This window comes from Mus musculus, chromosome 18 (genome assembly GCF_000001635.26).
Source record: "Mus musculus strain C57BL/6J chromosome 18, GRCm38.p6 C57BL/6J".
NCBI classification, from domain to species: Eukaryota; Metazoa; Chordata; class Mammalia; order Rodentia; family Muridae; genus Mus; species Mus musculus.
In genome coordinates, this window is record NC_000084.6 from 7,360,512 (window position 1) to 7,386,103 (window position 25,592).

General features: G+C 39.1%; 1 protein-coding gene across 12 annotated transcripts in view; it reads right to left on the reverse strand.

Moving 5' to 3' along the window:
* The window catches only part of Mpp7 (membrane protein, palmitoylated 7 (MAGUK p55 subfamily member 7)), a 278,928-nt gene that overhangs the window by 12,550 nt on the left and 240,786 nt on the right, over positions 1-25,592 (reverse strand). For 10 of the 12 annotated variants that reach the window (NM_001081287.2, NM_001360860.1, XM_017318006.2 and 7 more), the window contains one exon: positions 19,478-19,558. The exons of 1 other annotated variant lie outside the window; for it this stretch is intronic. In NM_001081287.2, the coding sequence (NP_001074756.2) occupies positions 19,478-19,558 (81 nt within the window). Of the gene's footprint in view, positions 1-19,137; positions 19,559-25,592 lie in introns of those variants that run through there. One more of the 12 variants, NM_001161620.1, reaches the window with a different exon arrangement.

Consider the following 25,592-nt stretch of genomic DNA (forward strand, 5'->3'; position numbering starts at 1 on the left):
GGCTTGGAAGCAGGCTCTTTTCCTTGCTAAGACATCATGTCAGTCCCAAAGCACTGAATTTTTAAAGCCAAATAGCTTCAGTTATGTTCCAAAACTAATTCCCTTTACCAAGCCAGCAAATATATTTTAATACAAAGTCCCTTCAACAGTCTCTTATTCCTCCCCACAGAGCACCAAGAACTGGTGTTGTTCTTAATGGAATGTCACAATCTTTCCAAAAGTAGGATTAGAGACTGATAGAATTTATTCCATCATGAAAACTACCAATACATTTCATAGTAGGAAAATATTTTGTTGAGTGCATATGAGATGATATATACTCAAGAGCAGACACTGAAAAGGAGGAAGTCAAAATATCAGTATATGCAGATGATATGATAGTATACATAAGTGAGCCCAAAACTTCTTTCAGAGAATTCTTAAACCTGATAAACAACTTCAGTGAAGTAGCTGTATATAAAATTAACTCAAATCAGTGGCCTTTCTCTACACAAAGGGTAAACAGGCTGAGAAAGAAATTAGGGAAACAACACCCTTCTCAATAGTCAGGAAAAATATAAAATACTTTCATGTGACTCTAAGGAAGTAAAAGATCTGTATGATAAGAACTTCAAGTCTCTGAAGAAATAAATCAAAGAAGATCTCAGAAGATGGAAAGATCTCCCAAGCTCATGGATTGGCAGGATTAACATAGTCAAAATGGCTATCCTGCTGAAAGCAATCTACAGATTCAATGCAATCCCCATCAAAATTCCAATTCACCGAGTTAGTAAGGGCAACTTGCAAATTCATCTAGAATAACAAAAAACCTAGGATAGCAAAAACCATTCTCAACAATAAAAAAAACCTCTGGTAGAATCACCATCCCTGACCTCTGGCTGTAGTACAGAGCAATTGTGATTAAAAAACCTGTATGGAACTTGCACAGTGACAGACAGGTAGATGAATGGAATAGAATTGAAGATCCAGAAATGAACCCACACACCTATGGTCACTTGATATTTGACAAAGGAGCTAAAACCATCCAGTGGAAAAAAAGACAGCATTTTCAACAAATGGTGCTGGCTCAACTGGCAGTTAGCATGTAGAAGAATGTGAAATGATCCATTCTTATTTCCTTGTACAAATCTCAAGTCTAAGTGGATCAAGGACCTCCACATAAAACCAGAGACACTGAAACTTATACAGGAGAAAGTGGGGAAGAGCCTCGAACATATGGGCACAGGGGAAAATTTCCTGGACAGAACACCAATAATTAACAAATGGGACCTCATAAAATTGCAAAGCTTCTGTAAGGCAAAGGACACTGTCAATAGGACAAAACAGCAACCAAGAGATTGGGAAAAGATCTTTACCAATCCTAAATCTGATAGAGGGATAATATTGAATATATACAAAGAACTCAAGTAGTTAGACTCCAGAAAACCAAATAACCCTACTAAAAAATGGGGTACAGAGCTAAACAAAGAATTCTCAACAGAGGAATACAGAATGGCTGGGAAGTACTTAAAAAATCCTCAACATCCTTAGTCATCAGGGAAATGCAAATCAAAACAACCTTGAGATTATATCTCATACCAGTCAGAATGGCTAAGATCAAAAAGTTAGGTGATAGCAGATGCTGTCAAGGATGTGGAGGAAGAGGAACCTCCATTGCTGGTGGGATTGCAAGCTGGTACAACCACTCTGGAAATCAGTCTGGTGGTTTTTTTGTCCTCAGAAAATTGAACACAGTACTACCGGAGGATCCAGCAATACCACTCCTGGGCATATATCCAGAAGATGTTCCAACTGATAATAAGGACACATGCTCCACTATGTTCATAGGAGCCTTGTTTATAATAGCCAGAAGCTGGAAAGAACCCAGATGTCCCTCCAAAGAGGAATGGATACAGAAAATGTGGTACATTAACACAATGGAGTACTACTCAGCTATTAAAAAGAATGAATTTATGAAATTCTTAGACAAATGGATGGATCTAGAGGATACCATCCTAAGTGAGGTGACCCAATCACAAAAGAACACACATGATATGCACTCACTGATATTACCCCAGAAGCTTGGAATACCTAAGATACAATTCGCAAAACACATGAAACTCAAGAAGAAGGAAGACCAAAGTGTGGATACTTCAGACCTTCTTAGAAGGGGGAAAAAATACCATGGAAGGAGTTACTGAGTTAAAGTGTGAAGCAGAGACTGAAGGAATGAACATACAGAGACTACTCAACCTGGGGCTCCATCACATAAACAACTACCAAACAACTACTATTGTTGATGCCAACAGGACCTTGCTGACAGGAGCCTGATATAGCTGTCTCCTGAGAGTCTCTGCCAGTGCCTGACTAATACAGAAGTGGATGCTCACAGCCATCTATTGGACAGAGCACAGGTCCCCCAATGAAGGAGCTAGAGAACGTACCTAAGGAGCTGAAGGGGTTTGCAGCGCCATAGGAGGAATAACAATATGAACTAACCAGTACGCCCAGACCTCCCAGGGACTAAACCACCAACTAAAGAAAACACATGGTGGGACTCAGGGCTCTAGATGCATATGCAGCAGAGGATAGCCTAGTTGGTCATCAATGGGAGGAGAGGCCCTTGGTCCTATGAAGGTTATATGCCCCAGAATAGGGAACTGCCAGGGCCAGGAAGCAGGAATGGGTGGGTTGGTGAGTGGGGGAGGAGAGAAGGGATAGCGGTTTTCAGAGGGGAAACTAGGAAAGGGGTAATATTTGAAATTTAAATAAAGAAAATATCGAATTAAAAAAATTCACACAAAAAAGAGAGAGAGAGAGTAATTAAAAAACAACAACAACAATAACAACACTGGAAATCAATGATTTTTTTTTCTGTATTAGCTACTTAACTATCACAGAACTTTTTGATAACTACATATCACCTGTTTGAGCCCAAGAATAACAGCATTTACTAGACTTAGAATCCCTTAAAAATACCATCACACTGCACAATGATATCTTGCATTATGAAATGCATACTTGACAGTAGGCTCATAGATTATCAGCAACACTGCAGTCAGCTTTTATACTAAGTTCAAAGGAGAAAACTGCACAAGGATACCCTTCTCAAGATGAGCACTTTCACTGAAAGATAAAAGTGATACCCCCAACAGTAGTTATACTAATAGTACAGACAAGTGCCAAATCCTGGTCACTCAGCTTTTTACAGTAACATCTGCACAACTATAACACAGAGTCAAACCCAGCAAATCCAATATCAATGAATTACAATTAGTTGAACTACAGAGAGTTCTATGTAATATAAAAAACCAGATTAGGATATAGAAAAGTTTATATACAAGCCTGATATGAATGCGTGTAGATATTATGCATGTGTGTATTACACAGATTAATGAGACCCCATGGATGAGCACACCCATATGATCAGTACTTTAACAAGAAGCAGAACATTGAGACCCCATGAATTCCACTTCAGTTGCCCTCTTAGCACTGGTTCTCTAACCACCCAGATTATAGTTGTTGAAGACATAACACATGTTCTCTTTCAGACCTGTCTCCTTCTGATACAGTAAGAACAGATGTTAGCTTTAAAAGGAGCTTAGGTTACAAGGCAAGACTAGAAACAGCAGGGAAGGTAAATAAGAGGGCTTGCAGCTGGATCTGAGATGACCAAACTGAGCTGATATGAAGAACAGAATGTGGGAAAAAAGGAAGTTAGGATCACGGGGTCCGCTGGCTTCCACTCTCATAATCCTCATCCAAGAAGCACACACAAGTCACCACTGGCCTTTTCCATATTTTTGCTTCTAACCCAGCTAATTATAACAAACTAAACTGCAAGTAACAACAGCTTCTAAGAAGCCCCCATTTGTTCCAGAAAGGAGACAATCCCAGAACACCTTGCAGTCAGGAAGATAAATATGATGTAACTAAGAAAAAGTGTGGCTCTATCTTTATAACCATGGTCATAGATAGTAAAATGGCCCATGCTAAATCTACAAGCTGGTCACATGTGGTAGTCTGAGTAGGAAGGGCTCTCATAGACTCATGTGTTTGAAATTTTGGTCCAAGGGCAGTGGCACTATTAGGAGATGTGAACTTGGAGTAGGTGTGGCCTTCTTGGAAGAAGTGTGTCACTGTGTAGGTGGGTTCTGAGGTCTCCTATGCTCAAACTCTGCCCAGTGTGGAATCCAGTACCCTTCTGCTGCCTGTGGACCAAAAATGTTAAACTCTTAGCTCCTTCTCTAGCAACACATCTGCCTGACTGCTGACATGTCTCCAGCCACGATGATAATGGATTAATCCTCTGAAATTGTAAGCCAGCCCCAATTAAATGTCCTTTGCTTTGTCTTGTTGCCTTGGTCATGCTGTCTCTTCACAGCAATAAAACCCTAAGTAAGACATCATGTAAACATAAAAGAAAGCACACTATAAATCAGCTAAGGTCAGAGACAGTGAGGCCTGAAAGGTCAGTGGGTTGTAATGCTCAGGGGTTACTGCATATTGGCGAGACAAAGCCATAAGCTAAGACAGTTACCCCCTAACTGAGAAAGCAGCCTGAGTACAGCACATTTTCTTCCCCCTGGGGACATGCACAGTGTCTAGAGCTGCCTAAGTGGCTTGTCTCATGACATACTCAGAGAATTAACCAATCTTAACAGTAATCACCCCAGTTCTGCCCATTTTCTGCTATAAGCCAAATGAAAGGCTCTAGGCATGCAGTTCAATGTCTTTTCCTCTCTGTAGCCTCTTCCTGCTCATAAGAGTTTCTCCTACTTCCTCATAAAAAAACATTTCCACTAAAATCATGGACAAGACAAGGCTGCCTACTCTCTCCCTATCTATTCAACACAGTACTTGATATTCTAGCCAGAACAAAAAGACAACTAAAGGAGATCAAAGCAATGCAAATTGGAAAGGAGGAAGTCAAAGTATGGCTATTTGTGGATGATATGATAGTATACCTAAGTGATCCCAAAAATTCTACCAGAGAACTCCTACAGCTGATAAACACCTTCAGTAAAGTAGATGGAAACAGTTAACTCAAATCAATAGTCCTCCTTTATATAAATGATATATGGGCCAAGAAGAAAATTAGAGGAACAACACCCTTTATAATAGCCACGAATAATATCTTGGTGCAACTCACCAAGTAAGTAAAAGATCAGTATAAAAGAACTTCAAGTCTCTGAGGAAAGAAACTGAAGAAGATATCAGAAGATGGAAAGATCTCCCAAGCTCATGATTGGTAGGATTAACAAAGTGAAAATGGCCATCTTACCAAAGCAATCTAGAGATTCAAATTCAAACTCCATCAAAATTTCAACATATTTTTATAGACTTTGAAGGTCAATTCTCAACTTTATATGGAAAATAAAAAATCCCAGGATAGCCAAAACAATCCTGAACAATAAAAGAATTTTGGGACCTCATGGCAAACTACAGAGCAGTAGTGATAAAAAACTGCATGAAATTAGTACAGAAACAGACATGTTGAACAATGGTATCAAGCTGAAGACGGAGAAATAAATGTATGGTCACTTGATTTTTGATTAAGAAACCAAAACCATACAATGGAAAAATGAAGGCATCTTCAACAAATGGTGCTGATCTAAGTGGATTTCTACATGTAGAAGAATGAAAACAGATTCATACTTAGCACCCAGCACAAACCTCAATTCCAAGTGGATAAAGGACCTCAACATAAAACTGGATGTACTAAAAATCAGAAGAGTAAGTGGGAAATACCCTTAAATACATTGGTACAGGAGACAAATTCCTGAGCAGAACACCAATGGCTCAGGCTTAAAATCAACAATTGATAAATAGAACATCATGAAATTGCAAAGCTTCTGAAAGGCAAAGGATACTGCCAATAGGACAAATTGAGAGCTTACAGATTGGGAAAGGATCTTCACCAATCCTGCATCTGATGGGGGACTAATTTCCAAAATTTGTAAAGAGCTCGAGAAGTCAGACACCAATAACCCAAATAACCCAGTTAAAAATATGGTAAAGACAAGAGATTTTGAAACAAAGGAATCTCAAATGGCCAAGAAGCACTTAAGGAAATGTTCAAAGTCCTTAGTCATCAGGGAAATGCAAATCAAAACAACTCTGAGGTTTGATCTTACCACTATAAGATGGCCATGATCAAAAAAACTCAAGAGATAACCCATGATGGTGAGTATGTGGAGCAAGGTGGGAGTGCAAACTTGAATAACGGCTTTGGAAATCATTTTGGCAGTTTCTTAGAAAACTGGGAATAGTGCTGCTTCAGGACCCAGCTATATCACTCCTGGGCATATAACTAAAAGACCCTTCAACATCCCACAAGGATACTTGCTCAACTATGTTCAAAGCAGCTTTATTCATATTAGCCAGAAACTGATAAAAACCTAGATTGTCCCACAACTGATAACAGATTAAAAACATGTATATCAATTTGCATTCTTCTACATGATAACCACCAGTTGTGCCAGCACCATTTGTTGAAAATGCTGTCTTTTTCCACTGGATGGTTTTAGCTCCCTTGTCAAAGATCAAGTGACCATAGGTGTATGGGTTCATTTCTGTATCTTCAATTCTATTCTATTGGTCAACTTGTCTGTCCCTATACCAGTAACATGCAGTTTTTATCACAATTGCTCTGTAGTACAGCTTTAGGATAGGCATGGTGATTCCACTAGAGGTTCTTTTATCATTGAGTTTTTACTATCCTAGGTTTTTTGTTATTCCAGATGAATCTGCCGATTGCCCTTTCTAATTCGTTGAAGAATTGAGTTGGAATTTTGATGGGGATTGCATTGAATCTGTAGATTGCTTTTGGCAAGATAGCCATTTTTACTATATTGATCCTGTCAATCCATGAGCATGGGAGATCTTTCCATCTTCTGAGATCTTCTTTCTTCAGAGATTTGAAGTTCTTATCGTACAGATCTTTCACTTCCTTAGTTAGAGTCACACCAAGGTATTTTATATTATTTGTGACTATTGAGAAGGGTGTTGTTTCCCTAATTTCTTTCTCATCCTGTTTATCCTTTGTGTAGAGAAAGGCCATTGACTTGTTTGAGTTAATTTTATATCCAGATACTTCACTGAAGCTGTTTATCAGGTTTAGGAGTTCTCTGGTGGAATTTTTAGGGTCACTTATATATGCTATAATATCATCTGCAAATAGTGATATTTTTACTTCTTCCTTTCCAGTTTGTATCCCCTTGATATTCTTTTGTTGTGTAATTGCTCTGGCTAGGACTTCAAGTACTATGTTGAATAGGTAGGGAGAAAGTGGGAAGCCTTGTCTAGTCCCTGATTTTAGTGGGATTGCTTCCAGTTTCTCACCATTTACTTTGATGTTGGCTACTGGTTTGCTTTTATCATGTTTAGGATGGGCCTTCAATTCCTGATATTTTCAAGACTTTTAACATGAATGGGTGTTGGATTTTGTCAAATGCTTTCTCCACATCTAACGAGATGATCATGTGGTTTTTGCCTTTGAGTTTATTTATATAGTGGATTACATTGATGAATTTCCATATATTAAGCCATCTCTGCATCCCTGGGATGAAACCTACTTGGTCAGGATGGATGATTGTTTTGATGTGTTCTTAGATTCAGTTAGTAAGAATTTTATTGAGTATTTTTCCATCGATATTCATAAGGGAAATTGGTCTGAAGTTCTCTATCTTTGTTGGGTGTCTATGTGTTTTAAGTATCAGAGTAATTGTGGTTTCTTAGAATGAATTGCTTAGAGTACCTTCTGTTTCTATTTTGTGGAATAGTTTGAGAAGAACTAGAATTAGGTCTTCTTTGAAGGTCTGGTAGAACTCTGTACTAAACCCATCTGGTCCTAGGCTTTTTTTGGTTGGGAGACTATTAATGACTGCTTCTATTTCTTTAGGGGATATAGGACTGTTTAGATCATTAATCTGATCCTGATTTAACTTTGTTACCTGGTATCCGTCTAGGAAGTTGTCCATTTCATCCAGGTTTTCCAGTTTTGTTGATTATAGCCTTTTGTAGAAGGATCTGATGGTGTTTTGGATTTCTTCAGGATCTGTTGTTATGTTTCCCTTTTCATTTCTGATTTTGTTAATTAGGATGCTATGTTTGTGCCCTCTAGTGAGTCTGGCTAAGGGTTTATCTATCTTGTTGATTTTCTCAAAGAACCAGCTCCTCGTTTTGTTGATTCTTTGAATATTTCTTGTTTTTACTTGATTGATTTCGCCCCTGAATTTGATTATTTCCTGCTGTTTACTTCTCTTGGGTGAATTTTCTTCCTTTTGTTCTAGAGCTTTTAGGTGTGTGCTCTCTCTAGTTTCTTTTTGGAGGCACTCAGAGTTATGAGTTTTCCTCTTAGAAATGCTTTCATGGTGTCCCATAAGTTTGGGGATGTTGTGGCCTCATTTTCATTAAACTCTAAAAAGTCTTTAATTTCTTTCTTTATTCCTTCGTTGACCAAGGTATCGTTTAGGAGAGTGTTGTTCAGTTTCCACGTGAATGTTGGCTTTCTATTATTTATTTTGTTATTGAAGATCAGCCTTAGTCCATGATGATCTGATAGGATGCATGGGACAATTTCAATATTTATGTATCTGTTGAGGCCTGTTTTGTGACTAATTATATGGTCAGTTTTGGAGCAGGTACCATGAGGTACTGAGAAGGTATATCCATTTGTTTTAGGATGAAATCTTCTGTAGATATCTGTTAAATCCATTTGTTTCATAACTTCTGTTAGTTTCACTGTGTCCCTGTTTAGTTTCTATTTCCACAATCTGTCCATTGATGAAAGTTGAAGTCTCCCACTATTATTGTGTGAGGTGCAATGTGTGCTTTGAGCTTTACTAAAGTTTTTTTTAAATGAATGTGGCTGCCCTTGCATTTGGAGCATAGATATTCAGAATTGAGAGTTCCTCTTGGAGGATTTTACCTTTGATGAGTATGAAGTGCCCCTCCTTGTCTTTTTAGATAACTTTGGGTTGGAAGTCGATTTTCTTCAATATTAGAATGGCTACTCCAGCTTGTTTCTTCAGATCATTTGCTTTAAAATTGTTTTCCAGCCTTTCATTCTGAGATACTGTCTGTCTTTTTCCCTGAGATGGGTTTCCTGTAAGTAGCAAAATGTTGGGTCCTGTTTGTGTAGCCAGTCTGTTAGTGTATGTCTTTTTATTGGGGAATTGAGTCCACTGATATTAAGAGATATTAAGGAAAAGTAATTGTTGCTTCCTTTTTTTTGTTGTTGTTAGAGTTGGCATTCTGTTCTTGTGGCTGTCTTCTTTTAGTTCTGTTGAAGGATCACTTTCTTCCTTACAAGGAAGGTTCCATCCTTGTATTGTTTTTTTTTTTTGTTTGTTTGTTTGTTTTTTTTTTCTGTTATTATCCTTTGAAGGGCTGGATTCGTGGAAAGATATTGTGTGAATTTGGTTTTGTCATGGAATACTTTTTAACTGAGGAATATCAAATGGCAAGGAACCCCTAATGAAATGTTCAACATCCTTAGTCATCAGAAAATAGAAATCAAAACAACCCTGAGATTCCACCTCACACCAATCAGAATGGGTAAAATAAAAAACTCAGGTGACAATGGATGCTGGCAAGAATGTGGAGAAAGAGGAACACTCCTCCATTGTTGGTGGGATTGCAAGCTTGTACAACCACGCTGGAAATCAGTCTGGTGGTATCTTAGAAAATTGGAAATAGTACTACTGGAGGATCCCACAATACCTCTCCTGGGTACAGAAGATGTTCCAACTGGTAAGAAGGACACATGCTCCACTATGTTCATAGGACCCTTATTTATAATAGCCAGAAGCTGGAAAGAACCAGATGTCCTTCAACAGAGGAATGGATACAGAAAATGTGGTACATTTACACAATGGAGTACTACTCAGCTATTAAAAATAATGAATTTATGAAATTCCCAGGCAAATGGATGGACGTGGAGGGCATCATCCTGAGTGAGGTAACCCAATCACAAAAGAACTCACATGATATGTACTCACTGATAAGTGGATATTAGCTCAGAAACTTAGAATACCCAAGATACAATTCGCAAAACACATGAAACTCAAGAAGAAGTGTGGACACTTTGCCCCTTCTTAGAACTGGGAACAAAACACCCATGGAAGGAGCTACAGAGACAAAGTTTGGAGCTGTGATGAAAGGATGGACCATCTAGAGACTGCCACACCCGGGGATCCATCCCATAATCAGCCTCCAAACGCTGACCCCACTGCATACACCACCAAGATTTTGCTGAAAGGACCTTGATATAGCTGTCTTGTGAGGCTATGCTGGGGACTGGCAAACACAGAAGTGGATGCTCACAGTCAGCCATTGGATGGAACACAGGGCCCTCAATGGAAGAGCTAGAGAAAGTACCCAAGGAGCTAAAGAGGTCTCCAACCCTATAGGTGGAACAACAATATGAACTAACCATAAACCCGGAGCTCATGTCTCTAGCTGCATATTTATCAGAAGATGGCCTACTAAGCCATCATTGGGAAGAGAGGCCCCTTGGTCTTGTAAATTTTATATGCCTCAGTACAGGGGAACTCCAGGGCCAAGAAGTGGGAGTGGGTGGGTAGGGGAGTAAAGGGGGGGGGAGGGTATGGGGACTTTTGGGATAGCATTTGAAATGTAAATGAAGAAAATACCTAATTTAAAAAAAGTAAAAAACAAAAAAACATGTATATCTACACAATGGACTACCATTCAGCTATTAAAAAAAAAGACATCATGAATTTTGCAGGCAAATGTATGATACTTGACAATATCATCCTGAGTGAGGTAGTTTAGTTCTAAAAGGACATGCATGGTATGAACTTATTTAAAAGTGGATATTAGCCTTAAAATACAAGTACCATGTTACACTCCACAGAGCCAAAAAGCTAAACAAGAAAGAAGGCCCAAGTGAGGAAGCTTTAATTTCACTTAGAAGTGGGAATAAAATAGTCATAAGAGGCAGATGAAGAAAGGGAACTGGGAGGGAGTTGTAGGGAGGGGAATGAGAGTTCAAGATCAGGTGTCCGGAAAGACAGGAGAGATGGCTGGTGGGCCATGAAAATGAATGGAAATCTGCAACTGAAGGTGAGGGCATCTCTAGGAAGAGACAGAGACCTTAGAGAAGGAGCTACCCAAGAATCAATAGGAGCAACCTTGGCTATGACCTTGGGATATGAAACCGGAAGAGGCCACCTTCTGTAGCCAGGCAGGAACCCTAGTAGAGCAATAGAAACACTAACCTGCCCACAAAATTTTCAACCCAGCTTTCTGTCCTGAACCTTCTGATTGGACTGACCATCAGCATGTCTGCTCCTCTGAAGACTCCACAGTCTGAAGGCTTCCCAATTTGTCAGCTACAGCCAGTGCCACAAGTAAGGGACCCGCAGAATAACCTTCAGGAGCCATCTCCACCCCCAACTCCTCCCCTGGGTGAATCCCATCTACTTTCTGGCCTGCGCCTTACAACAGGGCAGACCATCAGAATATCTGCTCCTCAAAAGGCCCCGCCGTCTGAATCCCCCTCTCCTCTGGAGGTTTGCTACAGCTAGGGGCACAGGCCTACCAGGAGATCTGCAGCAACCCAGGGACACAGGAGGCAGGCTCCAGACAGAGCCACCCAGGCCAGGTAACACCAGAGATAATCAGATGGTGAGAGACAAGCACAAGACCATAAACAACAGAAGCCAATATACTCTGACACCATCAGAACCCAGTTTTCCCACCACAGCAATCCCTGGATACACCAACACACCTGAAAACCAGGATGCTGATCTAAAATCCTATCTCATGAAGATAATAGAGTTCTATAAGGATGATATAAATAACACACTAAAAGAAATACAGGAAAACACAGTAAACAGGGAGAAGCCCTTAAGGAGGAAACAAATAAATCCCTTAAAGAAATACAGGAAAACATAATCAAACAGGTAAAAGGAACTGAATAAAGCAGCCCAAGACCTAAAAATGGAAGTAGAAACAATAAAGAAAACACAATGGAGGCAACCATGGGAAACATAGAAAAGAGATCAGGAACTACAGATGCAAGCATTAACAACGGAATACAAGAGACAGGTACCATCAGGTGCTGAGAAGAAGGTATATTGTTTTGTTTTAGGATGAAATGTTCTACAGATATCTGTTAAATCCATTAGGTCAATAACTTCTGTTAGTTTCACTGTGTCTCTGTTTCCATGATCGGTCTATTAATTAGAGTGGGGTGTTGAAGTCTCCCACTATTATTGTGTGAGGGGCAATGCGAGCTTTGAGCTTTAGTAAAGTTTCTTTTATGAATATGGGTGCCCTTGCATTTGGTTCAGAATTGAGAGTTCAACTTGGTAGATTTTTCTTTTGACAAGTATGAAGTGCCCTTCCTTATCTTTTTTGATAATGTTTGGTTGAAAGTTGATTTTATTCGATATTAGAATGACTCCACCTTGTTTCTTGGGACCATGCTACTACAGCTTGTTTCCTGGTCCCCAATGGAGGAGTTAGAGAAAGGACTGAAGGAACTGAAGGGGTTTGCAGGCCCAAAAAAGGAACAATAATAACAACCAACCAGACCCCAAAAAAAGCTCCCAGGGACTAAACTACCAACCAAAGAGTACACATGGAGTGACCCATAGCTCCAGCAGCGTATGTAGCAGAGGAGGGCCTGGTCAGACATCAATGGGAGGAAAGCCATTGATCCTGTGAGGGTTGGATGCCCCAGTGTAGGGTAATGCCAGGATGGGGAAACGGGGAACACCCTCATAGAAGCAGGGGGTGGGGGGATGGGATGAGGGTTTTCAGAAGGGAAACCAGGAAAAGGGATGACATTTGAAATGCAAATACAGAAAAAGTCTAATAAAAAACTAGAGAGAGAGAGAGAGAGAGAGAGAGAGAGAGAGAGAGAGAGAGAGAGAGAAAGAATACAAGAGACAGAAGAGATAAATTTCTGGTGTAGAAGATACCTTAGAAGATATTGACACAACTGTCAACGAAAATACTAAACAAAAAAAACTAACCCAAAACATCCAGGAAATCCAGGACACAATCAAAAGACCAAATCTAAGAATAATAGGAAATGAGAAGAGTGAAGATTCCCAGCTCAAAAGACCCAAAAACATCTTCAACAAAATCACAGAAGAAAACTTCCCCAACCTAAAGAAAGAGATGGCTATAAATATATAAGATTCCTAAAAAATACCAAATAGATTGGAGCAGAAAAGAAAATCCTATCAATCAAACCACTAAATTCACAGAACAAAAAAAAAAAAAAAAAAAAAAAAAAAAAGAATTAAAAAAGCTTTAAGGGAAAAAGGCCAAGTAACATAAAAAGGCAGACCTACCAGAATTATACCCGACTTCTCAACAGAGACTGTAAAAACCAGAAGAGTCAGGGCAGAGGTCATCCACACCCTAAGAGAACCCAAATGCCAAACCAAGTTACTATACCCTTAATCATGATAGATGGAGAAACCAAAATATTTCATGACAAAACCAAATTTAAACAATATCTATCTGCAAGTTCAGCCCTGCAGAGGATTCTAGAATGAAAACTCCAACACAAGGAGTATACCTACACCAAAGAGAAAACAGGATATTAATAATCTCATAACAAAAAACAAAAGAAGAGAATCACATACACGTAATGCCACCTATAACAACAAACACAACAGAAACCAACAATTATCTGTCTCTAGTATCTCTCAGTATCAACTGACTCAATTCCCCAATAAAAAGACATAAGCTAATACACTGTACATGGAAACAGGAGCCAGCATTTGCTGCATACAAGAAACATACCTCAATGACAGACACTTCCTCAGAGTTAAAGGCAGAAAAAGGTCTTCCAAGCAAACATTCTTAAGAAACAAGCAAAGTTGCCATCAGTTATCAAGCAAGATGCGAAAGGACACTTCATATTCATCAAAGGAAAAATTCACCAAGAAAAAGTCTTAATTCTGAAGATCTACGCCCCAAATGCAAGGACAGCCACTCATAAAAGAAACTTTACTAAAGTTTGAAACAAACATTGAACCACACACAATAATAGTGAGAGACTTCAACACCTCATTCTCATCAGTAGAATAGGTTATTGAAGCATAAACTAAACAGAGACACAGTGAAACCAACAGAGGTTATGAATCAAATGGATGTGACAGATATATACAGAACAATTCAACCTAAAACAAAAAAAATATATACCTTCTTCTCAGCACCTCATGGTACCTTTTCCAAAACTGACCATACAATTGGTCACAAAACAAGCCTCAACAGACACAAGAAGATTGAAATAATCCCATGGATCTTATCATATCACCACGGACTAAAGCTAGACTTTGATAACAACAAAAACAACAGGAAACCCACATACACACGGAAACTGAATAACTCTCTACTGAATGATAATTTGGTCACAGAAGAAATAAAGAAATGAACGACTTTTTAGAATTTAATGACAATGAAGGCATAACATACCCAAACTTATAGGACACAATGAAAGCAATGCTAAGAGGGAAATTCATAGCACTAAGTGTCCTCCTAAAGAAATGGGAGAGATCCTACACTAGCAGCTTAACAGCACATCTGGAAGCCCAAGAAGAAAAATAAGAAAACACACCCAAGTGAAGTAGAAGGCAAGAAACAGACAAACTTGGGGCAGAAATCAACCAAATAGAATCATCCAAAGAATCAACAAAATCAAAGGCTGGTTCTTTGAGAAAAATCAACAGGATAGACAAACCCCTAGCCAAACTAAGGAAAGGGAATAGAAACAGTATCCAAATTAACAAAATCAGAAATGAAAAGGGAGACATAACAACAGAAACTGAGGAACTTTAAAAAAATCTCATCAGCTCCTACTCAACAAAACTGGAAAATCTAGATGAAATGTATGATTTTCTATACCATGTACCAAAGTAAAACTAAGAGCAGGTAGACTATCTAAACAGGCCCATATCACCTAAGGAAATGGAAGAAATCATTAAAGTCTTCATAACAAAAAAAGCCCAGGGGCAGATGGCTTTAGTAAGGAATTCTACCAGGCCTTCAAAGAAGACCTAATACCAATACTCTTCAAAGAATTTCATAAAAGAGAAATAGAAGGAACACTATCTAATTCATTCTATGATGCCACAATTACTCTGATAACTAAACCACACTGAGATCCAACAAAGAAAGAAAACTTCAGACTAGTTTTACTTATGAATATTGATGCAAAAATACTCAATAAAATTCTCTTAAACCAAATCTAAGAACACATCAAAAAGATCACTCACCATGATTAAGTAGGCTTCATTCCAGGTATGGTTCAATATATGAAAATCCATTAACATAATCTACTATATAAACAAACTTAAAGGAAAAAAGTCACATAATCATCTCATTAGATGCTGAAAAAGCTTTTGACAAAATACAACACCCTTTCATGTTAAAAATATTGGAAATATCAGTAATTCAAGGCCCACACCTAAACATAATGAAAGGAATATATAGCAAACCAATAGATAATATCAAATTAAATGGAGAGATGATTTAAGCAATCCCACTAGAGTCAGGGACAAGACAAGGCTGACTAGTCTCTGTGTATCTATTCAATATAGTACTCGAAGTTCTAGTTAGAGCAGTAAGACAACAAAAGAAGATCAAGGGGATACAAATTGGAAAGGAAGAATTCAAGGTACCACTATTGGCTGATGATACGGTGGTATACATAAGCAACCCAAAAAATTATACCAGAGAACTTCCACAGCTGATATACTACAACTTCAACAGAGTGGCTGGATAAAAAATTAACTCAAACAAGTTAGTAGCCTTCCTTTATACAAATGATAAATGGGCTGAGAAAGAAAATAGGGAATAACAGCCTTCATAATAGTCACAAATAATAAAAAGCATCTTGGTGTAACTCTAACCTTTCAAGCGAAAGATCTGTGTGACAAGGATCAATAGGATTAACATAGTAAAAATGGCCATTATATCAAAAGCAATCTACAGATTCAATGCAATCCCCATCTAAATTACAACACAATTCTTCAAAGACACAGAAACAGCAATTCTCAATATCGTATGGAAAAAAAAAAAAAAAAACAACAGGATAGTGAGAACAATTCTTCTTCTTCTTCCTTTTTTTTTTTTTTTTTTCTTTTTGGTTTTTCGAGACAGGATTTCTCTGTGTAGCCCTGGCTGTCCTGGAACTCACTTTGTAGACCAGGTTGGCCTCGAACTCAGAAATCCACCTGCCTCTGCCTCCCGAGTGCTGGGACTAAAGGCGTGCGCCACCATGCCTGACTGGTGAAAACAATTCTTAACAATAAAAGACCTTCTGGGGAATTCACCATCCCTGACCTCAAGCTACACTACAGAGCCATAGTGATAAAAACGGCATGGTATTGGTATAGAGACAGACAGGTTGACCAATGGATGTAAAGTGAGTTAAGTAAAAATAAAATAAACAAAAAACCAGAACCAACAAACACCACATTGTCACTTTTTCTTAATTTTCCTTCATACAATCTGCTTTCCATTTGCTTCCTTCCACATGTCTGTCTTTAGTAACAATGGCAATGAACGTAAAGACTCAGGTCTTCTTGTAGTGTTTATTGTGTGTCTGGTACGTGGGCTAAGAAGCTCCAGTACTCCCAAGATCTGCTTTTTTCTTCTTCCATATATTCTGTATGCAGTGAATTCAGCACAGGCAGTCAGACGTATCCATCTGCAATCTAGCATCCACTATATAAATAAGCCATGATTTGTCTATCTACTCATTACTGGTGGCATCTGGGCAGTTTTCAACTTCAGACACTTATGAAGAATGTTTATAAGAATAGCAGAGTACATGTCTTTTGTTGACCACACACACTTCCATTGGGTGTGAAATCAAATTTGGCTCCTACCATATTTGAGTAAATTTATAGTACTTAGTTTTCTAAGGTGTTAGCTTGAGCTCCCATTGATGCACAAAAGTTACATAGCTCCATGTTGTTGGGGATTGGTCAGCTGGTATGTATTTAAATGCTAAATATTGGCCCCCAAGATCTGGTTGAATGCAGCTGGGAAGTAGCCAGTCTAGTATAGAAAAACAGATTGGGGCCAACTGGCTAGTAATTGTGCTAAAGCTGATGAAATAAATCAATACAACTATGTCTTGTTTACTGGGGGCTGTATGGGTCAAATTAAGAACTAATAATAGAGTTATTAAATTGCCTTACAACACCACCATGTCTCTTATCTACCGATTCTAATGGATATTTGATGTATATTTTAGAAAAGAAAAGTACAGATGTATGTATAATCAAAATAAAAAGCTTCTCTTAAATTCCAGGGTCTGCTCCAAGTATTTTGCATGGTAATGCAATCAGAAATTACAAAACTGATATTCAAATATGTTCCTATTGAATTAACTAGGACACCGAGCCACTGGTTCTGCTTTGCATGTCCAACAACATGGATCCTTGGAGAGCCTTTCTATAGAAACAAAACTTGTATACCTTCCTTAGGAGCCTGAGAGGGGTCTTACCAAGCCTAGGAAACACACTGCATAGGAGTCTTTAGGTATTGACATGTTTACAAGTGAATCTTGTTCAAAAGCAAGAAGTAGCTACAATGAAGGACTCTTTGGTGAGTCTAAATTCTGCAACTTTCCTGCTATTTTCTTGATATAATCTTAGTGCCTGGCAAAACTGAGGCTCAAGTGCCATGTTTTAAATTTCTCAGCAACACTACAACTATCATAGCAGGCCATATCTAACATATAGTATTTGTCTTCAAAAGAAACTAAGTTTTGCTTGGCGTGGTGGTGCACGCCTTTAATTCCAGCACTTGGGAGGCAGAGGTAGGCGGATTTCTGAGTTCGAGGCCAGCCTGGTCTACAAGGTGAGTTCCAGGACACCAGAGCTTTACAGAGAAACCCTGTCTCGAAAAACCAAAAAAACCAAACCAAAACAACAACAACAACAACAACAACAACAACAACAACAACAACAAAAGAAACTAAGTTTTACTATTTATTGAACTACAGTATTTTGAAAGGACAATTCTCTACAGGAGAGAATAAGAAGTGTCTAGCTCTGAGCATGAAGTATCCTTAGAGGCCTATGTTCTGCTATTCCAGAGCTGGCAGGACCATCTTTGGAGGTTGTGAAACCTTCAGAAGATGAGATCTGATTAGTAGAAATTGAGTATTAGGGGCAGAAGTTTGAAAGTCTATGCTGGCCTCCAGTTTTGGCTCTGCTCTCTGCTACCTGGTACCTGAAGCACCCTTTCTACCCTGTTCTTCCTCCCAGTGAAACATTGTTTCTACTCAGTTCCTCTTCTGTGAATTGGAGAAAACAGAACCCATTCTATGCTGCTGCATAGAGAGTTTAATATATAAATCAGGACAAATGAAGGCGATGACACAGCAGTAAAATGATAATTCTGCTTCTCCCTCGTTATCTATTTGGAAACTTCTAGGTTTCTCCTGAAATCATGCACCTGATAACTGTTGGGTAAAATTTTCTAATTATTTGTACACTGGAATTCAACATTTGTTAAGAGAAGGGAATTAAAATAAAAACAAAATAAAATTCCACCCCTGACCCACTCCACATGTTTCTTTCCTTTCATCTGGGTTGTTGAAAACCAGAAGTCCCCTTACTTACAGCTACAAGTGATTACAAACAGTAATTTGGAAAAATGTAGTAACAAGAAGTAACTGAAGGTAGCAGAACACTATAATTTAAAAATACAGTTGAACTCTTCCAAAACTAGAGAACATCGCTAAGGGCGATATACAAATGATTTTTCCTTAAATGCAGCACTAAAACCACTTGAAAAAGCCAACCTTTCCCTGTGGCCATCCAGACAGCTTGCTAACATCAACATATTAAGTAGTCAAAAGCCATTTATTGGGGAGATCACAATGTTTCAAGTATCATATTTCATTTGTAAAAATGCACATGAAAACCATTTTTATAAAAAATGATCTAATTCTGTGTACCCAAGAGAAACTTACCATATTTAGTCTATTAAGCTATGGAAGGCACATTTGAAATGCTACCTGCCAATTACTACATATAAAAGATAATTAAGAAACACTGGTGCTCTGAGAAGTCTCTTCCAGCTCTCTGTGGTTTAGTCTTTCTAATCATAAAACTAGTTAAAAAATATGGAAAATACGAGCACTTATTTGGGGGAACAGAACAGTAAGATATTTTTTATTTAGAAGATAATTTGTAACTATAGGTTGGTGTCATCTGTGCATTAAAAAGTCACCACAAAAATCTCCAGTAAGTAAGCTGAAACAAAAAAATAACCTGCCAATAGTCTGTGCAATATGGGGAGGTGGGGATCCTTGAAACTCTGCTGGCCCAGTTCCCTCTCAAAATGTGATATCACTGCGTGCTGTGCAGGGCTAAGGTAACCTAGGGGAGGAATCTTGAGAAGAGTAATCAACACAAGGTCAGCTTCTTAAGCTGCTCTGACAATTTACTAATGTCCTCAGAGAACCACCAAGGGCCAGAGAACTCACGGGGCACTATCACACCATAGTGCTGTGCATCACTCATCAATAGCTTTCGCTTCAGCTCATTTAGCCCGACTCCGACAGGACCTGAAACAGAAAACAATAGAGACTGAAAATGCAAGTCTAATCCATCGATTCTAGCAGGAAGACTAGTAAAGCTCTATACATGAGAAGGATTGGTTTTTATAGAGTTGCTTTAAAAAAGTTTATACACTTACTTTTTTTTTTCAGGAAACTTAAAACATACTAAATAATGGCTGAATATATTACCAATTAATTTATATACAAGTACCTAAGATTGTACTGAACAATCCTGAATGATCACTTCATTCTTAAATATTTTTTTTAGATTTCAATAAAAGAAAATCATTGGCTAGAGATTTTTTAACCAAGAAAATTTCAGGCTAGAGAATCTGAAAGCTGCCCCAGGCCTTAACACATTTAAATCAACCAAATGCACATACAAAGATCATATAATGAGCAAGGCAAATGCCATGTGCCATGACAAAGAAATATGGCAGATTCACGCTGCATTTAAAGAAAATGGCTAGTCAGGGACGAGATTGGGCATACATGAGCAAACTGCTGGAAGAATGGCTGAACACTAGCCTGAACCCAAAAGTGATGGAGCATCAGCTGGCATCCCTTCCTTATCTTAAACCTCACACAACTTGTGGTTGGGATCTAAGGATGGACTGTACAGAGATATAGTTAGAGCACAGGCCCCATGGCCAGCTTACCCTGTGCCAGGTCCCAAATTGCTCCTATCCAAACTTCTCCTTCTAGGATACTGGAGAAGGTGATGACACCCTGTCCCAAACATGCTTCACTCCCACCCTACCTCTGCCCCAGCAATATCAAGTGTACTCTTGGGAGTATATTGCAAAGCTTCAGAACTCAGTATAGCACAGGAATTGACTGAGCATTCCTCTGCCTTCCCCTTTCTCCTCTGTGGGCAAGAAGACTCATGAGAAAAGGATACTGATGAGCTTACAGAGGGGAGACTAGCCAAGTAGGAACTCTGAGTTAAGGGGATGGTGGTAGGAGAGGGGAAGGAAGGGACAGTGTTGGGTACCATACCTTTCTTCCCACTGGCACTTCTGCCTCCACTCTGTCCCATGATTGCCCTCTACTTTTCCTGCATGGCTGTCATAAGCCTGTTTCTCTGTCAATGTTCCTTTGTTCTCTAAGACTCCATGAGAATTCAATGATATGCTCAAGTGGCATTCACAGTTAATATTTCTTACTAGAACATACAGTTTCCTTCTCCAAATTATTTTTTCTCTAGCACTAGCAAAACAACAAAAAGAAAACAATGTAATTTCTAACAATACAACTTTGGAATGACCAGAAGGAAAACATACAACTAAGTCAGATGTCTGCATCCACTTAGTAGCTCAGATTTGAGAGCTCCAGAGCCATAGTGTACAAACAAGCACAGAAAGAAAAGGCCCATGGGTACACCAGCATCTGGATAGAAACCATGACCAGGTTGACTAGAACATGGAGTGTCATGGGTCTGCTACAGAGGTGACTTCCTGAAAGTTGTATTAAAGGCTTGGAAGGCAGCTTATGTGACTGGATCACGAGGACTCTGGATTGACCAATGGCTGAATGGTGGAGCCCATGTAGGAAGGCATATCTTGAGCTTGGAGTCTTTCTCAATTTCATTCTGATTTTTAGCCACCATGATTTGCCCAGCATCCTCCTCCCCTTCCACCCCAAACCATGCCCTTCTACTCTGGTGCTTTGGCATTGCCAGGAGCCTGCAATCAATGGAGTCAGCTGTCCATGGATGGCACCTCTCCAACAGTGGGCCTGGTAAAGTCTGACTCATTTTAAATTGTTTGCTCAGGCATTTGGCTTTAGCAACAGAGGTGACTAACATGAGAGAGGGGGAGGCGATTTTAACTGACAAAAGGACACTGCAGATGATATGATATACATAAGATGATTGTATTGCAGAAGATATGATAGTATACACAAGTGACCCCAAAAATTCTACCAGAGAACTTCTCCAGCTGATAAACAACTTCAGCAAAGTGGCAGGATATAAAATTAACTCAAGCAAATCAGTCGCATTCCTTAATACAAAGGATAAACAGGCTGAGAAAAGAAACAATTCACTTCACAATAGTCACAAATAATATAAAATATCTTGGGGTAACTCTAACTAAGGAAGTGAAAGATCTGTATGACAATAACTTCAAGTCTCAAGAAAGAAATCGAAGTTGGCATTCTGTTCTTGTGGCTGTCTTATTTTAGGTTTGTTGAGGGGGTACCTTCTTGCTTTTTCTAGGACATGGTTTCCATCCTTGTATTGTTTTTTTTTCTGTTATTATCCTTTGAAGGGCTGGATTCGTGGAAAGATAATTTGTGAATTTGGTTCTGTCGTGGAATACATTGGTTTCTCCATCTAAGGTTATTGAAAGTTTGGCTGGGTATAGTACCCTGGTTGGCATTTGTGTTCTCTTAGTGTCTGTATAACATCTGTCCAAACTCTTCTTGCTTTCATAGTCTCTGGTGAAAAATCTGGTGTAATTCTGATAGGCTTGCCTTTATATGTTACTTGACCCTTTTCCCTTACTGCTTTTAATATTCTATCTTTATTTAGTGCATTTGTTGTTCTGATTATTATGTATCAGGAGGAATTTCTTTTCTGGTCCAGTCTATTTGGAGTTCTGTAGGCTTCTTGTATGTTCATGGGCATCTCTTTCTTTAGGTTTGGGAAGTTTTCTTCTATAATTTTGTTGAAGATATTTGCTGGTACTTTGAGTTGAAATTCTTCATTCTCATCTACTCCTATTATCCGTAGACACTGAAACTTATTGAGGAGAAAGTAGGGAAAACCCTCGAAGATATGGGTACAGGGGAAAAATTCCTGAATAGAACAGCAATGGCTTGTGCTGTAAGATCGAGAATCTACAAATGGGACCTAATAAAATTGCAAAGCTTCTGCAAGGCAAAAGACACTGTCAATAAGACAAAAAGGCCATCAACAGACTGGGAAAGGATCTTTACCTATCCTAAATCAGATAGGGGACTAATATCCAATATATATAAAGAACTCAAGAAAATGGACTCCAGAAAAACAAATATCCCCATTAAAAAAATGGGGCTCAGAGCTAAACAAAGAATTCTCACCTGAGGAATACCGAATGGCTGAGAAGCACCTGAAAAAATGTTCAACATCCTTAATCATCAGGGAAATGCAAATCAAAACAACCCTGAGGGTCCACCTCACACCAGTCAGAATGGCTAAGATGAAAAATTCAGGTGACTGCAGACGCTTGTGAGGATGTGGAGAAAGAGGAACACTCCTCCATTGTTGGTGGGATTGCAAGCTTGTACGACCACTCTGGAAATCAGTCTGGTGGTTCTTCAGAAAACAGGATATAGTACTACCGGAGGATCCTGCAATACCTCTCCTGGGCATATATCCAGAAGATGTTCCAACTGGTAAGAAGGACACATGCTCCACTATGTTCATAGCAGCCTTATTTATAATAGCCAGAAGCTGGAAAGAACCCAGATGCCCCTTAACAGAGGAATGGATACAGAAAATGTGGTACATTTATACAATGGAGTACTACTCAGCTATTACAAAGAATGAGTTTATGAAATTCCTAGGCAAATGGATGGGCCTGAAGGGCATCATCCTGAGTGAGGTAACCCAATCACAAAGGAACTCACACAATATGTACCCACTGATAAGTGGATATTAGACCAGAAACTTAGGATACCCAAGATATAAGATACAGTTTGCTAAACGCTTGAAACTTGAGAAGAACGAAGACCAAAGTGTGGACACTTTGCCCCTTCTTAGAATTGGGAACAAAACACCCATGGAAGGAGTTACAGAGACAAAGTTTGGAGCTGAGGCGAAAGGATGGACCATCTAGAGACTGCCATACCCTGGGATCCATCCCATAATCAGCCTCCAAACACTGACACCATTGCATATACTAGCAAGATTTTGCTGAAAGGACCCAGATATAGCTGTCTCTTGTGAGACTCTGCCAGGGTCTAGCAAACACATAAGTGGATGCTCACAGTCAGCTATTGGATGGATCACAGGGCCCCCAATGGAGGAGCTAGAGAAAATACCCAAGGAGCTAAAGGGATCTGCAACCCTATAGGTAGAACAACATTATAAACTAACCAGTACCCCGGAGCTCTTGACTCTAGCTGCATATGTATCAAAAGATGGCCTAGTCGGCCATCACTGGAAAGAGAGGCCCATTGGACTTGCAAAGTTTATATGCCCTAGTACAGGGGAACGCCAGGTCCAAAAAGTGGGAGTGGGTTGGTAGGGGAGTGGGTGGGAGGGTATGGGGGACTTCTGGGATAGCATTGGAAATGTAAATGAGGAAAATACCTAATAAAAATATTAAAGAAAGAAAGAAAGAAAGAAAGAAAGAAAGAAAGAAAGAAGTTGAAGAAAATCTCAGAAAATGGAAAGATCTCCCATGCTCATGGATTGGCAGAATTAACATAGTAAAAATGGCCATCCTAACCAAAGGCAATCTATAGATTCAATGCAATCCCCATCAAAATCCCAACACAATTCTTCAAAGATGTGGAAAGAACAATTCTCAAATTCAGCTGGAAAGGCAAAAATCACAGAATAGTGAAAACAATTCTTAACAATAAAAGAACAGCTGAGGGAATCACCAACCCTGACCTCAAGCTTTACTACAGAACAATAGTGACAAAAACTGTTCGGTATGGGTACAGAGACAAATACATTGATAAGTGGGATAGAAATGAAAACCCAGAAATAAAAGCATACACTTATAGACACTTGATCTTTGACAAAGATGCCAAAAATACACAATGGAAAAAAGAAAGCATCTTCAATAAATGGTCCTGATTTAACTGTCTGTATGTAGAAGAATGAAAATAGAACCATATTAGCCACCTTGTAGAAAGCTCAAGTCCAAGTGGATCAAGGACCTCAACATAAAACCAGATACACTGAATCTAACGGAAAAGAAAGTGGGAAAGAACCTTGAAGTCATTTGTATAGGGGGAAATTTCCTAAACAAAACTCCAATGGCTAATGCTTTAAGATCAAGAATTCATTAATGGGAACTCATAAAACTGGAAAGCTTCTGTAAAGCAAAGGACATAGTCAAGACAAATTGACAACATAATGATTGGGAAAAAATTCTTCACTAAATTCCCACATCTGATAGAGGGCTAATATCCAAAATATATAAAGAACTCAAAAAGGTAATCATCAAAAAACCAAACAACCCAATGAAAAAATGGAGCATAACTAAAACGAGAATTCACAAGTGAGGAATCTTGAATGGCTGAGAAACACCTAAAGAAATGTTCAAAGTCCTTAGTGATCAGAGAAATGCAAATCAAAACAACCCTGAGATTCCACCTTACACCAGTCAGAATGGCTAAGATCAAAACCACAGGTGACAACACATGTTGGAGAGGATGTGGAAAAAGAGGAACACTCCTCCATTGCTGGTGGGATTGCAAACTGGTACAACCACTCTGGAAATTAATCTGGAGGTTCCTCAGAAAAGTGGAAATAGATTTACCTTAAGACCCAGGAATACCACTCTTGGAAATATACCCAAAAAGATGCCCCACCATGCCACAGGGGCACCTGTTCCACTCTGTTCATAGTGGCCTTATTTGTGATAGCCAGAAACTGGAAACAACCTAAATGTCTCACGACAGAAGAATGGATACAGAAAATGTGGTTAATTTACACAATGGAATACTACTCAGCTATTAAGAACGAGGACATCTTGAGTTTTGCTGGCAAATGGATGTAACTAGGAAATATCATCCTGAGTGAGGTAACTCAGACACAAAAGGACATGCATGGTATTACTCACTAATAAGTGAATATTAGCCAAAAAGAAAAAGAAAACGGAAAAAAAAATCTACAGAATTCAAAAGGCTCAACAAGCTGAAGTGCCCAAGTGAGGATGACTCAGTACCGCTTGGGAGAGAGAAGAAAGCAATCACTAGTGGGGAGGGAAAGTGGACAGGGTGGGAGGGCAGTGGAGGTGTTGAGGGGAACCTGATCTGGTAGTGAGGGCAAAGGACTGAAACCTTGAGGGCTAGCAGAAAGAATGTAAACAGGCAACCT